At 37.2% G+C, this 17714-nt stretch overlaps 1 protein-coding gene across 2 annotated transcripts in view; it reads right to left on the reverse strand.

Moving 5' to 3' along the window:
• Positions 1–13197: 13197 nt before the first annotated feature.
• The window catches only part of TyrRS-m (Tyrosine--tRNA ligase, mitochondrial), a 49722-nt gene continuing 45205 nt past the window's right edge, over positions 13198–17714 (reverse strand). For both annotated transcript variants that reach the window (XM_081731977.1, XM_081731978.1), the window contains exon 11: positions 13198–15731. In XM_081731977.1, coding sequence (XP_081588103.1) covers positions 15694–15731 — 38 coding nt within the window. In that variant the 3' untranslated portion in view covers positions 13198–15693. The remainder of the gene's footprint in view (positions 15732–17714) is intronic.

Below are 17714 nucleotides of genomic sequence, written 5' to 3' on the forward strand. Positions count from 1 at the left end.
GTGGGCTGAGGGCCCACCCCATTGGTAACCTCGTGAATCTATATAATCTACCTGCACATTTAATACCAAAATATTTTCTAGTGTTCAGACTTAAACTTACGTGCTAAAAGCCTTGTTGGAGATCAATCTTCAATAGAAAGTCCTGTGGAGTCGCTACTTCTGCCAGCTGCGTCACCTTCGGAAGCGTGATGTGAGAGACGTGTCTATACAACTTGGTTCACTGCGAGCAGTCGTAAATAATTCGAACACCATCCGTTTTGGGGATGCAGAAAACAGGGAATGTATTGAGCACTTGATCCGATTGTTCAATAATACCACTATCTTCGAGAGCTTGAAGTAATGGGAGATATTTGGCATTGGTGCGTCGAATTTGTCGCGGTGCTTGTAGAGGGGGAATGTGTGTTACTTTATCAACACAGCAAAAGGCGCCTGGCGTGTCAAAATGCACACAAGAGGGATACACTTTGTGAACACCAAAATTTGCAAATAAAGATTCACTCTGCGGTGACTCCTCTTCTGAATCACTATCACTAGATTGAGAATCACTGTCACTATCTTGCTGCTCATCTACTGAAGCACTCTGGGGTTCATCTCGCCGCCAACGATTAAACCGCTTGCTGGTGGACGCTTACGTCTCTCCAATAGAAAGAGAAAAAACTTTTTAAGATCATATTTCAGAAAAAAAAAAATATATTGGCAAGAAAACTCATCACTGTTCGAATAATAAATTAACAAAATCGGGAATATCATTTTGACTCATCCGGTATAGTTTATGTCCTTCAGTTTAATCTTGCTTATACAAAGAAAATGTCGCCAATACTCAAACCATTTTGGGAGGAATGTATCATTGTTCTTTTCAATGCAAAATACTAATATGTGCTGATCATAGAGCAATACAAGACACAAGGATTCACTTTTCCAAAAAAAAGTGTCTTGTGTGTGCATGAGAAATCATCAAGAAATTATGCCAATATACTCTTTATAACGTATATTTACAGTAATATGAAATTGACTTGCTGTGTCTGTCTCCTAATTTTTCATCACATACTATTCGTACAGCTTTTGATCTTCAAGAAGTTTGGAGAAAAATTTATCCAAATACAAGAGAGATTTTACGGCCCCCGGTGTTTACTCAGGTGTGTATGAAGTGTGTTGCCTATAGAAGGAGATAAATGTATTGGTATGGTAAAACGTAATACATATGTACAAGAATGGGGTAAAACGTAATACATATATACAAGAATGGAGGAACATACTGAGGATTTGAAAGAGCGCAATTTTAGTTTCCGTGGAAGATCCAAAACAGTGAATGGGAGTTTTAAATAAAATTAACAATGACACAAATGAAAATTTTTGAAACCTTTTTATGAAATCCAAAAATTCTAAATAAAATATAGACATAATGGCTCTCAATATTAATTGGTTCCCTCGTTGAGGTCATATCCGTAAAGCATAATCTGGAAAGAAAGAAAGAAAGGGAAAACAGAGGTAAATGTCAGAGTACACATTTACCGTCATTATCATGGGCTTGGTTGTGGATATAAAGGCTGATTAACATTTTTAGTAACTGTTTCTCTCCGCAGATTTCCAAAATCTTGTTACAATTTTTGTGTTGTGTCTTGTGCTACCTTTCCATGCACCATTTTCACTATTTGAAAGAAAGAAAAAAAAAAGAGGGTTTGTGCGTAAAGATTGAATGACAGTAAGTAAAGATTGGAAGACTAGATCTGTTTCATAATGGTTTTCTTGCTCATAAATTATAATACTGTTTACAGCTTGTTCCGTTTTTCTTTTTTCAGTAAAAAATACCATTGGACTTAGGCTGTGGTGAGGATTTTAAATCTCCTTGTGGCATCAGAGGAAGGGCTGCAGGCCATGTTTAACGTATATATTTAAGGACAAGTGTCTGATGTTTAACTTATAGAATAAGTTAGTATGTTCTTGAAAACCAAAGAAACCAAAAAGTAATATATACATATTAAAATCCGATGTACGTATAATAACTGTACAGTATTTTTAAGCTTCCATTGTCTTTTGTATCCAGCTTCAATTAAAATATCGTAATAAACAACTCTGAAATATTTTGATGTATTATTTAATAAAAATATAATTTATTCGTATTGTATGTATTATTCAAGTAAAAGTACGGAGAGAAGAAAAGTGTTAACTTCATTGCCTTATGGTTTGTAAATTGTATTTTATTTGTCAGTTCTTTTGAAACGAAATGTAAGAGAACTGTAATTCTTACGTCAGCATATTCACATATTTAACCTGAACATTTGTTTTATGTCTTTACAACTGTAACTGACAGTACCTTTACATCAGAGGAATGTTAGTCTGTGTAATGAAGCTAATACTACAGAGTTCTTTTAATCCTAATTCTCAGTCTAATCCACCACTCCAGCTCCATAATGCTCAGTTTCCCGTACCCTTTAGAAAGCACAGAAGAAAGGAACTGTATACAGTAAAATCTGTCTTCAACAGACCCTTTATTAAACGGAAACTTGTGTTAAACTATATTTACGGTCCCATGAATTTACTGACGAAGATCATGTTAAATTCCTTTCATTAAACGGAAAAAAAGTGTATTATGCGGACAACAGAAAATTTCAAGTTTCGGAGTGTAGCATTTAGAAAGTTCTTGCTATGTATTATGTATTAATTACGTGCTATGTATTAATTACGTTACTTTAGTTTTGTATTATTAGCCATAATGAAAATATAGGAATTTGGCCTTACCCATGGGCACGCGAAGAGGAGCATGGGGTTCTCGCCCGCTTTTGGCTCACTAAAACAGCTTAAATTTCTTAAGATTTTTTAAATACAAATTAAAAATACCAAATGTAATATAGCAACCAGGAAGATTCCTCCCTACAAAATTTTCTTCGGGGACTATGGCCTTACTCCATCCAGATCAAAGTTGAAATACAAAACTCTTCAAAGTATGAAATTAATAATAAACCTCTAAACACAAGTAATCCAATTTTTTTATTAGCTGACAAACTTAAGTAAAATAATTTTTAATCTTAACATTTTAAAACATTACGTATTTCAGCTATGATCCAACCGGCCCGATTTTGCTTGGAAAAAAAAAATGTAAAATTCAATTTATGCCCAAGTTTAACATCAAGGTTTAAAGTTACTTTTTGATGACATTTTGGTCACTTTTTCATGTGCATTTGGTCACTTTTCAACTATTTAGAAGAGATATGAGCCCTGACGTTATTTCGAGGTACAAATGTGCATATACGTCTGTACACACAATTCCACGCGCCCAACAGTGCTTTGGCGTGTTTATCGTAAACATTGTCTGTCACAAAGTGCTGCATTCAAAAATATACTTTTTTTCTATTTTATTTTATTTTATTTTATTATTTTATTTTTTTAAATTTTTGTGTTTTAGCCCTCGTCTATTTTATTTTGTGATTCATTATTCATACATTTATTAACCGCACAATACAACTTGTTTCGTTTGTTTATTGTACTACAATAAGAGAAAAGCTGATAATTTCATCCTGTCGTATGTTCAAATCTTCCTCCATACACACGGAGGAAGGGCATCCGTTAAGCGTTCAAAATTATTTGTGCTTGAAACACTTGAAAGGTGAGAAATTTAAATTTTGACAATATGTTCATTGCGATTAGTTTCATATTATAATCGTTGTTGTGTTGTGGCATTTTGAGGTAGTATAAAGCGAATAGGAGTTAAAAGAGGAAGCTGAAGATCGAGAAACGTGGAAAAAATATCTCCAGTCCCGAACCTAAGGAAGATACAAAGAAACAGAACCTGCTAAAAGGCAGAATACTTAATAAGGTGAACAGGATAAGATGAGCGTTTTCTGAAACATATTTTTGGAAAGAACTTAATTAAATTATGCTAATAAAAATTATAACTTCTTACCTTAATGTGTAGGATCAATTATGTCAGACTATATTTCCGGCCTGCTGTCTTGCTGGTCTGATTTCCATCCTTGAATGATCTCTCAAAGTAGTGTGGCCTAAACAGCTTTAAATATATTTTTATGTATCTGAAGAGAACTTGCATCACTGAGTTGAAATTGTACGAAATTTTCGAAAATGTACGTTCCACATACATCCAGAATTGTTTCTGTCGTCGCTATCTGTTTGTAGCTATCATCAATATAGTCATATCATGATTTTGCGAGACTTCGTCGTGCTATTCATTCTTACAAAAAGTTATTTTCAGTGCAAAACTATATCTGTGAAACATTTTATCGTTGTTTGTGGATTGAACTGTTTATTATGTCATTCCATTTATCATTTACGTTACCTTTATCTATATTTAATTTAGGATCCGGTTTTATAAACTAAGATTCGATTAGGATTAGGAATTAGATTTCTCAGGGTTCACAGTCGTCCTGGAAATGTCCTTGAATTGACTTTGTCCTGGAAACATCCTGGAAATATCCTTGAAAATGCATTTCTGTCCTTGAAATTTACAGAAATACTGAATGGCAGACTTTTTGATTTGTCAGATTTGAATTTAAAGATTTGTTGTTAATCATAAAGAACCTTCTGGTTTTGTCTCATAACCAGGCTACTGTCGAACGAGGCTACAACATAGATAAAGATCTGCTTATTGAAAATATAAAAGAGAAATCATTGATCGGTTTGAGATTGGTGTATGCTAACATTTCCCATAGAGACCTTCCTTCAATCAACATCACGAAAGAAATGCTGCATCATGCCTTCCATGCAAGGCAGAGCTGAAGAAAATAAGAACTGTTGAAAGAGAAAGCCATTTCAAAGCAAGAGGAAAGAGATAAGTGAAAATATACAACAACTGCAGAGAAAGAGAAGGGAATTGATAGAAACAAGTGAAGTTTTGGAGACTGAAGCAAACCAGCTTGCACATAAAGCAGAGCAGAAGTCTTGCTTTACTTTATTAACAAAGTCAAATGCTATCCGAAGAGCAGCTTCGCTAAAAAAAGAAAGAAATCATGTCTATAAATGAGGAAATCACATAAATCCATACTCAGTTGAAAAACTTGTAATATAATTCCTTTTTTCCCCCTAATTATACCTGTCACACTGTCACGCAATGAAGATGCCATATACGAAAAATAGCTTTTTTGTTTGTAAATTTGTTCGGTGCACAATTAAAATGTCATGTACAGGGTGGTTCCGGAAGTGGGCGTACCCCCCTTTAGTTTGAATAGTATAGTGTTACTTATGGTAGAATGTCTGTACACAGTTACCGTGAAGTCTTGAGAGTCATAAACATCGGTATGATCACCATCCATGTGGTAACACAGCTGAATTCTGCGTCAAGCTCTCGCAGATGTTTTGCGGAGATACTCCGGAGTCACGAGGGTGAAGGCGTGTTCCACAGCTGTTCGTAATTCCTGCGTTGTGTGATATTGAGTTTCTTACTTGTTGCTTTATGAAACCCCAGAGAGCATTGTTTGGTGTCGTCAGATCGGGACTTCTTGGAGGCCAGGCAAAGGAAGCTGGTGAAGATGCACAACCTCTTCCAATCCAGCGGCCAGGAAACGTCTGATTCAGGTTACCAAGTAGAAAACAAATGAACATGGATAGCAATGTTGCCAGACAATGCCAAGCAATGTTACCAAACAAATGTGGGTAAAACCTAAAACCGTCAGAAAACATCAATTAGGGGTACGCTGTACAAAGAATGAAAATACATGTGCTGGATGTAGGTGGCTATAAGGGGAGTTGGGAGGCCACCGATAAAAGCAGCACATTACGCTTCTCTTTGTGTATTTAATTATTGTGTATTAGCACTGTACTTGCATTAATATTCACTGCACAAGCTACTGTACTTTCCGTTTCACTGTTGAGAGTTTTGAACCTACAGTTGCAGTCCTGTTATACCTTTCTGTGTCGAAGTCCTGGAAAATTGGTGATTTGTCCTGGATTTTTTTTTATGGAAAAGAGAGTGGGAACCCTGATTTCTGTGCTTTCGGCATCTATGGCCTTGTTAGCCCATCATACATATGAAAGATGACGTTTCTCGGCGAACACACTGCCCGAGAAACTGGAGGAAGAAAAGACTGGGGAAGGAAGGAAGCGGCCTGTGATCTATATGTTAGGTATCATGCCAGAATTTGCTTGGTGTGAATGAGGAAAACCTCACTCAGAATGGCTATACTTTTTCGACCAAGTGTTCCCAAAATTAAGATTCGAATACGGATCTTTCCGCTATGGAAGATGTATAGCATTTTCTCGTTTTTAATAAATTGCTTACACTCGCACAAATGTATAGGTAGTGCAGATTGTACCTCTAAATTGTTGTTTTTGATTTCCTTCATGTGCTTCTTTATCCTAGGGTTTGTATTTATTTTCATCGTGCCAATACATGCTTATCATATTATCCCAATTATGTGCCAATACATGCATATCACCTTCGTATATTTGAGAATTTATCTTCTTATCCAAGTTGTAATTTTCTTTAGATTTAAATGAGTCTTTAAATCCATATTTAAGTGCAATTTTTTTTTTTTGGAGTCTAAACGATATATTAAGCGATCATGGGAACGAAACGTACTTTTCCTTAACCTTCTTAAAGTCCATTCTAAACAAGAAGCAAATTGACAGCTCAAAAACACGTGCAAGTTTGTTTTGAAGAAAGGAGTCTACGTCACACAGTTATTGCGGTCACTCAGCGAGGGTCGAATCATAAACGCCCTTTTACCAACAGTGGGTGGAGGGTTTCCTTGGCAACAGACCTTAACATTCCAATGTTGCCGCTAGTAAACACGTGTTTTCAGAAAGAAAGAAGATATTTTTAGTGTTCGTTTCCTTGTGTGTGGGAGTGATTTCTTGATTATTCTTGTGCATTCGAGTTTTATCTTTGTGTACAATTCTGTAAATATATTTGTATATGTGAGATATTTTGTTGTATACATCGTGTGGTGTTGTGTGTTTGTGTATATATATTTATATTTGTGTATATAACGAATATATAGGCTATTTTAAATAATGTCCAGTGAAATGGAGGACATTCTCCCTGCAAAACGGCCGAGAACACATTCTTCTGAAAGAAAGAACGTTTTACGGAAAGGTATTCCTATTAAAGGACAATCAAGGGAAATTATTTGCTCGGTTCGGGACTATTTCGAACAGGAAAGGGACAATGGAGGACCGATTATCCCTGTAAATAAGGTGCTTGACAGGACTGCCGCTGCTGTAAAAGTAAATAAATGTACCATCGTGAAAATTGGCAAGGAGAAGTTCGAAAATGAAGAAAATCAATCCGGGTCTTCAAAATTAGAAACTCCAGGCAAGAAGAGAAAAGTAAGTAAACGTGTGACGAATTTGGATACTTTCCAAAAAGACGCTATACGGCGACATATTTATTCTTATTATCAAAAGAAGGAGCACCCCACTCTCCTGAAATTACACGCGTCACTCCAAGAAGCCGAACTTTTTCAAGGAAGCAAAACATCCTTGTATAGTATTATTAAAAAGTTGGGGTTTTCGTATAAGAAAATAAATGGAAGGAGACTTTTAATGGAGAAGCCGGACGTTTCTGCGTGGCGATGTAGATTTCTTCGGGAAATATTAAAACATAATTTTGATGATATAGTGTGGCTTGATGAAACCTGGGTGAACGTGAACCACAGCGTTAGTAAAGGATGGACCGACGACACGCTTCAGGGCACAATGGGATTGCCGTTAGGTAGAGGGGGAACGATTATACTTCATGCCGGTACGTCTTCTGGGTTCCTCCCAAACTGTTCCCTTCTCTTCACATCGAAGAAAACAGGAGATTATCATGAGGAAATGAACCAAACGAAATTTCTTAAGTGGTTTCAGGAATCTCTTCTCCCCGAACTGCACACGCCATCCATTATTGTTATGGATAACGCAAAATACCATTCAGTTATTGCTGACTAAGCTCCTACTATGGCCACTAGAAAAGAGGACATTGTTCGTTGGTTAATTCAACGCAACGTGGAGGTTCGAGATGATTTGAGAAAAGCAGAATTAATGCAACTCGTGCGAAGATACAAACCCCAATTCCCCACATACGTCATTGACAAAATCGCTACTCAACATGGACATAAAGTAGTGAGACTTCCCCCTTACCATTGTCACTTCAATGCCATAGAACTTATTTGGGCACAAATTAAAGGGTACGTTGGCCGTAAAAATAAAAGTTTCACCGTGTCGTCTGTTGTAAAATTAACAGAAGAAGCCATAGCCTCAATTACGCCAGAAAACTGGAGAGATGCAGTTAACCATACGTATAAAGTTATTCAAGATGCATGGAAAAATGAAGGTGTGCTTGAAGAAAGTGTAGAACAATTAATAATAAGTGTTGGTGGTTCCAGTGATTCATCTGGTGAAGAGGAGCTTAGTAACAGTGACATCAGTAGTAATGATGATGATGACTTGAGTGGAGTCTATCCACTGGAATAAATTACATTTCAGGTACGTCTGATTCTAAATTATGCTTGCATTTACCTTTCTAGGCCTATACTGAAATAAAATGAAAATAGTAGTTCTTTCAGAAAATGTGTTCCGGGAGGAGGACACATGTAATATTCTGGGGGGCACTGCTGGTACTATTTTATTTATTATTATATGATAAGACGTATTATTTTGATCTCGTCCGGGGGCACTCTCAGAGCTCCGGGGGGGCAGTGCCACCCCAAAACATGTCTGGAAGAAACCCTGAATGACAAAAGCAAACTTTTTTTTGGACAGCACAATATATATAATATGTTCCAGTGACAAAAAATCAAAAAAGCAAAATCGTCGCGGGAACCAAAAATTGTTTACTGATCTCATTGCAGAAATACTTGTTTCTTACGTTTAGTTAGTATAGTACCGTAGAACGGGGTGAAACAGATCACTAGCACACACCTACATTGAAAGAGTGCTGTCACCTATCGTTTCAAATTGAGTGTAGGAAATATATCATGAAAAGAAGGGTGGGTGATTAGACACGAGATCTGTGAGCATAGAAAGTTAGAGTATGATGCATGCAGATTGTGTGTATAGTGCAAATTTGCTTAATGGTAAAAACGTAATTATTGCAGAACCCTGTTTCCGTTATATTGGTGTGACTACAGTACGCAGTTATAGCTTTTAGCATCTGCTAGAGAAACAACATAGAAAACTAAAAAACTAAAGATCATTTATTTGTAAATATTTGTTGACAAATTTCTAACAAATGCATATTTCTACCAGCCCTAAACTTCAGATGAATTCGGACATTCAGAAGTGTTTTGTAAGTTCTTTTTATCCTCTTGATTTGTTTATATTTTTCATTTATTTTTTCCTCATAAGCATTTAAAAGATGTTCTACTGTTAAAAAAAAAAAAAAAAAAACATTTAAAAAGAATACTTTCTTTACAATCACAAGCAAGATTTCATTTCTCTCTCTCTCTCTCTCTCTGTCACAAACACACACACACACACAGCCCTCCCCCTTCCCAACATGCAGAAACTGGGACGACAAACATATCTTTTCATCCATCCAAACAAATCAATATTTAGATATTTCCTTTTTCGTTGACTCACAAGACAGTTCTAGCCCGAGAACTAACCGGGATGCGCACGAAGTGGCAACAGCGTACCACGTGCTTCTCCAAACGTCAATTTGCTTCTAGTTTAGTATGGACTTCAATTTTCGGCATTTAAGCCTTTGTTGAAACCTTTTTTTGGGTGTAGTTAATGCCTTTTTTCATTTATAATGTAGTATTATTACTGTAGTGCCATTTTTAGGCCTAGTTCAATTGTTCGTTGTAATTGTTCTTCATACGTATGTTGTAGCACAACTTTAAATACCCCGAAGGAGCAAAAATTGATTTGATCATGGAGGAATCCACATTTTTTAAAATTTATATAGAAGTTGCAAAGTATGGACCTACAGTTTAAGGTGAAATATGAACTACTGTAATGCACTCAAATTTCAAGGCTCTCCAATCGAGAATCGAACCCGGATGTCCGTGCACCAAAGGCGCGCGCGCTAGCCATTAGACCAAGGATGATTCCATATCGGACCCAGTACCTGGGGAAAACCTATATATCGTCTGAAAGCTCTTGCTATGAGAAGTACGAAACCGTTTTCAAATCACGGGCAAACCCGCAACTTGACCCTATAAGGGGCCGGTTTGTTGGTGTTTTTGGCCTTATATATGGCATATTCGACAGAATAAAAATGAATGTTACGCGTAAGCGCCTGAAGTCATCATGTTCCTTTTTGGCTCATTGCTAGAACGTAACTCAAGCAAGGGTTTGATAATATCACATTGCACCCTGACATACCCATTTGGTCAGTGTTGCCAACGAACTATAAATACAATGTGGTAGATGGTTTCTGTACCACTGGATGTATATAACACTGACAACCTAGAATGGTTGGGAGGCGGTAACACTCAACGCCTTTTTGCTATAGTGTCGTGTGATGTTTCTGCCAAGCTTGGTGTATAAACGTCTCATCGTACGGAACCTGCTTTACAACTTCTCATTTTGCAATTGGTTGGCAACACTGACAAACTGGGGTACTTGGGAGAGATGTCCACAGTATATTTTCTCTAATGACGAATGATGTTTATCCCACGTTTCATGGATTTACATACACTGGTACAGAAACCGTCTATCACATTGTATTTATAGTTCGTTGGCAACACTGATCAAATGGGTGTGTCTGGGTGCAAAGTGATATTAGCAAACACTTGCTCGAGTCACATTCTAGCAATGAGCCAAAGAGGAACATGATGGCTTGAGGCACTTATGCGTAACATTCATTTTAATTCTATCGAATATGCCATAAATAGGGTCACAAACACCAACAAACCGGCCCCTCATAGGGTCAAGTTGCGGGTTTGCCCATAATTTGAAAACGGTTTCGTACTTCTCATAGCAAGAGCTTTCAGACGATATATATTTTTCCCCAGGTATTTGGTCCCGATATGGAATCATCCCTAGTTAGTGAAAATTTATTTGTAGATTAATAATATGTCTGTCTTGGTGCAGGTTTAAAGACTTCGGTTTCTGATCATGTATACCCGAGAAGCGGACATTGAAAATGATGACTCGTCTGGAAAATTGATCAAGATTAGTAGTGAGGACAGTGGTGCAGCTCCTGTGGGCCAAAAACACTATACCTGCTGACATTCATAGACAGATAGTAGAGGTTATGGGGAGGGCTAAATTTCAAAGCAGCATGCAGAAAAGTGGTGTCGTGCCTTCCAAGAAAGATGGACCAATATTAACAGTACTTCAACCACTGACGTTATGCTTGGAACAACTACAACACCCCTTCTACAGCCTTGACCTAGCCCTAGTGACTCATCTTTTTCCTGTTCTAAAGCAAATAATGGCTGGCCACCATTACCTGGCATGTGATTATGTCAAAACCGCTGCTCACGGTGACTACGAGAACTTGACGCGAATTTCTATGTTAATGGCATAGAAAACTTTATCTGCCGTTGTGATAAGCGGTTGAACAAAAACTATGATTACATCAAAGACTATTGTTGAGTGCCCTCTATCACCAGGTGTGTTGATCTTCCAGCTATCCATAAGCCACAATAGGCTTTGTAACCTTTTTTCGATCATCCCTCGTAGATGTTAGTAATGAATTTATTACATTTGTTATTGTACTTTGATCGTCGTGTTGAAGAAATTCATTTAATTGTTTGCTTCTAACTCAGAGGTAAACATAACATTAGTTAACACGGTTGTTGCCACATGGCTTAAAATAGACGGAAGTAAGTCAATTTTATGTGCTAGTGACGTATATAGACCATCACCCTTAATTTTATAGAAAATTATTAAAATTAATTTCATATTGGAATATTGTTTATGGGAAGCAAGTATTTTCAAGTAACTGCTTGTTTCTGCCAGAGGATGATCCAGGGAGGGCAATTTGCCCCCCAGAAGAGGAAACTTTCTTATTTTATATATAAGTAAAGCCCATCCTAGAGTTCCGAGCTGTTAAAAGTAGCTCTATGTAGCAGTATTACAATTTACGCCCCCGATCCCCAAATTCCGTGCTGGATCCGCTCCTGGTTTCTGCTACCACAATTATCACATTTTAATTAATTTGTTACCTACCTTGTTTTATTTGGTTAAAAAATGCTGTCGAATGACTTTTAAATAAAATGTCTGGTTTAGTTGAAACTGAGGAAAATTTATGAAATTTCCCAACAAGAATCTCTTTTTTTTTCGTTATGGAGGTCCTCGTTACAACAAAATAGAAGTATCCACGAATTTTGACAAATTGACTCACGGTTTTTAACTGAACCATCTTCAAAGTTCAAGTATAGTACTTACAATATACCAACACGTGCGTTATTCGTATGTTTAAGTACCTTGAATATAGAACGCTAATTGCATGATGATCAATTTTCTTATTATTATTTATGCCTGAATACAAGTAAATCAATGCAAATTTTTTTACTCTGTACATTATTTGCGCTTGTAACAAGGAGTACTTTATCTTTGCTCCAGTTATAAGTCGTAAATCCAAACACCAGGAATTACGCAAAAAAAAGCATTTTTAGAACACAATCATATGCACGGGAGGATTTTGTTCTGAGGGAAGAGAATCCAAATGAGATTTTGTAATGCTTTTACACTGAATATGAAAGTAACTATATTGAGTGAATAGGATAGCCTCGGCCAGTCGCATAATGGTTTCTGCATCCAATACCGGATTCAAGCTTCGGACGTGGTTCAGAGCCGACTTTAGGTCCTATTTCTCATAACCTTTTTCTTCCACTGAGAAAACAAAAGCTCAAATTCAATGACTAGAATACGTGATGCGATTATGACAACTAATATGGAATTTTCTGGAGGATCTAATACATACATGCAATCTGGAATGTTATTTGATTTCGCAGATGCCAATTCTTATTCTTTGGGGAATTATGTCGAACATTTTCTGAATCTGAGAATTGTACAATTTTAGTAGTAAACTTAGTGAGACAATGAATTTCCATAAAATAGTGATTCTATGCAGTACTGAGTACTGATTCTGCCGCTGGAGGTGTTGACCAGTAGTGTGTCTGAAAATCTATTCTATTTAATTATTAAATCCTTCATGATTTCTAAATTTTTAAATTTCACGACACATGAAACTGCGCGATACACTCGTTGGAAACCAATGATATAGACAAAATCTCCAACTGTGTCAGGTGAAAATAAAAAATAAAAAAAAAAAAAAAAAAGAAAGAAAGACAATATTAAATTATAAAGAATAAATACTTTATTTTGTCGTTTACTATATACAATCATATACATATTACTACAATTCATTTTATCAAACACTATGATCTGAATTCGACGACTGTTACTTTCTTACACGATTACTTTAAAAAATGCCACATATTAAACAATTTCCACAATGATTTGAGCTTCTTCATTAGGTACAAAACTGTACTTAGAACTTCGTAAAATAATGAACTTTGCTTCGTTCAGCAAGTCAGTTAGGTCATTCTTAGAAGTTTGTGCTTAAAACTCCTTTCTCTGTACGTGTGCAGCGAGTATTTCGAGCCATTGGTTGACCATGTTTTAAAACCAGATTTTATAATGGATACTATTTCAAGTACATTTTTAGAACATTACACTACAGAGGTTGATTCCTTTACATTGTGCCGAAGTCAATATGCAACTGTACAGCGTGTACGCAACCCATCACCGTGGGATTGTCAAAAGGCAAGCAACAATATATCGTTAATCACGCAGTAGAGCAGTGTGCTCGAGTGTAATCTGATGCCGTCGAAACTGAACAAATTCTGAGACATGTTCACTATGACCCTTTCAGACGATAAGTTCACAGCGTCGCACATCGCAGAAATATGTCAAGTGCGTAATTTTCGTGTAGGTCGTGGCATTGTGAATCGTATCATACGAAAATATGCGGCATAAAATTCTGGGCCCTCCACACCGACGCAAGGAGCTAGAACCCAGCCTCCTACGAAGATGACCCCGCCACTATTGCGTGTGGTTCAGCGTATGCCAACCTCCGAAAATTCCCCTACGGATCCTCCGATGGCGAGCAGATGCCGCACATCGCAGGCGACAATCAACTGCGCCATTCCCAGCGACTTACCACTCAAGGCCATTTGCAAAAGCAGTGTGCAAGCCCTAAAACTGTCATGTAGCTGAGCGAGAAAGGAACTGCAGGAGGCTGCAAGAACGTCATCTCGCGGGTTATCGGTGGAACTTTGTTGTTACTCTTGATGTGGCATGGAAAGGGCCGAAGCACATTCTTCCGCCAGTGCACAGAGTTTACCAAAAGGGTTCATGATTGTGCTCGGCGTCTCGTACAGGGGTAAACTAAGTCTCCGAAAGATGGAGTGAAACATCAAAATCAATGCTGCGTACTACTAGATTCATGTCCTGACTGAAATGTACCAGCATTATATAGACAAGACGTGAACCAGGTTGAACTGCACCAACCCTAGACATCCAGACACACGGCGAAAACATCGCTGGAATTCTATCGCCATTCGACAATTCCCTTCTCTAACATCCCTGTCAGGAGTCCAGATGTTAGCTCAGTGGAATATTGTGCTTTCGGACTCTTTACACGGCGAGGGGGCGCGGTGGCTCAGTGGTAGAGCGTTCACCTCTGGTGCTTGGGGTTCCGGGTTCGATCCCAGCCCCCGCCAAGTGAACTTTGTGGTGGACAAACACCGTGCTCGTGGGTTTTCTCGGGGTACTCCCGTTTTCTCCCACTTTCTTCATTCCACCATTTCACTCATCTCTCATCATCACCGTCTCCTTTAGCCTAATTGGCATAACCGTGGGACGTAAAACTCAAAAATTTCATTTCATTTCTTTACACGGCGCGTGTCCCATCGTCGAGTCCTCACTGTCTACGGCCCGTGAAAAGCCTGTTAAGGGGGAGTGGGATGCAATATCCATGATGCAGCAGCAACGCAATCTCCTGCAATGGAGACACCGGCCCATAGTAACCTGTAGATCGAACACAACCAGTGGTGGAAACACAGCATTTCCTAGGTAAGTGGCACTTCCAAATGCGGCTCAATATAAATGAATCAACCTCTATACGGACAGAAGTGAGTGGACACCACTACTGAGAGCAATGGCCGAGCGGTAGCACTGGTCGGGTAAGAGATCACAACAACAAACGGAATACAAGCAAACGTTTGCTGTTGAAATGACTAGCACGAGAAATGTTACTTTAGAAAGGGTGCTTCACAGGCATCCTGATGTCTAACAAATTCCTAAACTGACTGAGGTATTTGTCAAGGTACAAAATTCTGGGAAGATGGACACATCTTCTCCACTAATAAGTTTATCTTAACAGATTCTTTTGACGTTATCTTCCTGTAGTGTTGTAAAATAAGTCGAGTATATTGTATGAACCTCTTTGGTTAATTCAGAAACCACTGGCAAATTATACTTAATTACACGCTCACAAAACGCACTTTGGACAAAGCTTACTATTGCTTTTTCCTTCTTTCTTTAATCTCGATGTTTTAAACTAGACTTTCGAGAGGGCGATTTGGAAACGAAAAGCTGTTTACTTACTTCTCACGCTAGACATTCTTGACCTATCAACGTCGTTATTTCGAAGTTTGTGATCTGCTATCACAGAATATTTTCACTTCGTTTTAATTTCTTTATTGTGATTCTTTTCATAGCAGAACTTCATGCCCTATTTGATCGTGTTTTGCATTTCCACTGCTATTGAGTCTTTTCTAAAATATCCTATGAAGTCAATCATTTTAACCATTTGACTATGTAGTAATTCTTCTTACCTGAAATGTTAAAGAAAAGGAATATGCATTATTTAACACAAAAGATAATAAAACATAATAATATAGTATGTAACTTATGACCTCAGAGACCAACAATTCTTACTACATTATATTAGCCCCGTTCCACTCTCTTTAAAGAGGAAAAAACTTGCTGAAATTGGAGGATTACGTAAGTTGCTCTTTACTTATCTATCACTATTATATATGGTAAACCGAAGAAATAACTGATATTCTATTACAGTAATTTCTTCATAGACGCAAATTCAATGGTATACAAAGAGAGAAAAAATCAATAACTGAACCGGCGTTCCGCTATCTGAACAGCTATACATTTTCTCTCTTTTAAAGTCGGTGCTCAATCACTCATACCACATGGACTGTAATACAAAATTCAATCGCGAGAGATGTTCCGTAATGTAGACACTGGATTGTCTAACCACAACAGGAGTTGTGGGCCAGTCCGTATGGTCTGAGAGGCTGTGAACCTACTTCAAGAATGATACAATGTATGGCTGTTAAGGGGAGAATAGAATACCATGTTGATTAACGCATAGGGACAGTAAGCCGGAGACCCGACCGAACGGATTTCTGGAACCAATGCCTGGCAGCGTTCGTTCACAACATTCTCCTCAAATGCCTCGCATACGTGGCGATTTGATGCGACATCTAACAGGCCCACTTTAAAGTCACACAACAAACACACGCGAACAATCTGTTTCGACATTGGACTAGTTATGACTGATGTGTGTGTGCACAACGTGCCTATATTAGTGAAGGTCGATGGTCAGACTACTCCCGATCGCTTGACAGACACGTACACTTATGTCCAAAATGATTGTCGTATATCTATAACTGTCTTCTTGTAAGAATATAATTTGTATTTTCCAGGGTACTTTTAATACTGATACCATGTGTATAATCGGGAAATGTATATTTGTGGTAAATTTCATAGGAAAAGAATTATAAATACGAAAATTGGAGTGAGTAAAACAAAATATTGCTAAATAAACAAGAATGTTTTATTTTCGTTTTATTGTTCTTATTTACTGTTCTTTTGACATGAAATTTGCCACATACATGTCTTTGCCGATTATAGGGCACATACTAACATTATAAGAAATACCGGGCGAATTCGTTATCAAATTATATTCCTACAACAACATATTTATAGACATGCGACAATAATTTTGGACATGAGTGTACATCCTTTCGTTTCCCCTCTGTGATCGAATAATTCATGGGACGTCAAAAACAGCAAGAACATTTTTGGTTACCTTGTAAGTAACATCCCTGCACTGTAGGAAACTGATTATACTTCGTTTACATCAACTACAACCTTGAATTTGTGCGTTTTAATAATGGTTCTCTATTCAGATTCCATTGAAGTAAATTCAGACTTGTGTTAAGTTCTACAAAGTTTAATTATTTATTTATTTATTTATTTATTTTATTTTATTTTTTTTTTTTTTCAAATGCAGGCATGTTGCTGGTGATGTAAGTCCAGAAAGCAACGTAAAAATTTCTTGAAGGTTTCGTGCTGAAGATGACGATAAGCCGTCGTTAAAACGTATGCGAACAAGATTACACACCGACAAAATAAAATAAAATAAATACATACATACATACATAAATAAATAAATAAATAAATAAATAAATAAATAAATAAAATAAAACAATAATAAAAAATATGCCTAAGTGAGTTCAATCTTTGTACAAAAGTTAATTTCTTTCTAAAATATAGTTTTTATGTAGTGTTTTTTTGTTGCAGATACCAAGATGAGGGAAATCCGATGGCAATTACAACACTCTACACGAAGCCGTCTAATACCTACAGCAATTTAAAGATGGCGCATCTACTTGAACATTGCTTCAAGGTGCGTGATGTTATTCGTTTTTTATGGTCCAAGGAACAGAAACCATCTGACATTCATCAAGAATTGGTGGATGTTTATGGAGAGAGTGTTATGTCACTGAAACACTGTA

This window comes from Thermobia domestica, chromosome 11, assembly GCF_964235325.1.
Source record: "Thermobia domestica chromosome 11, izTheDome1.hap1.1, whole genome shotgun sequence".
Lineage (NCBI taxonomy): Eukaryota > Metazoa > Arthropoda > Insecta > Zygentoma > Lepismatidae > Thermobia > Thermobia domestica.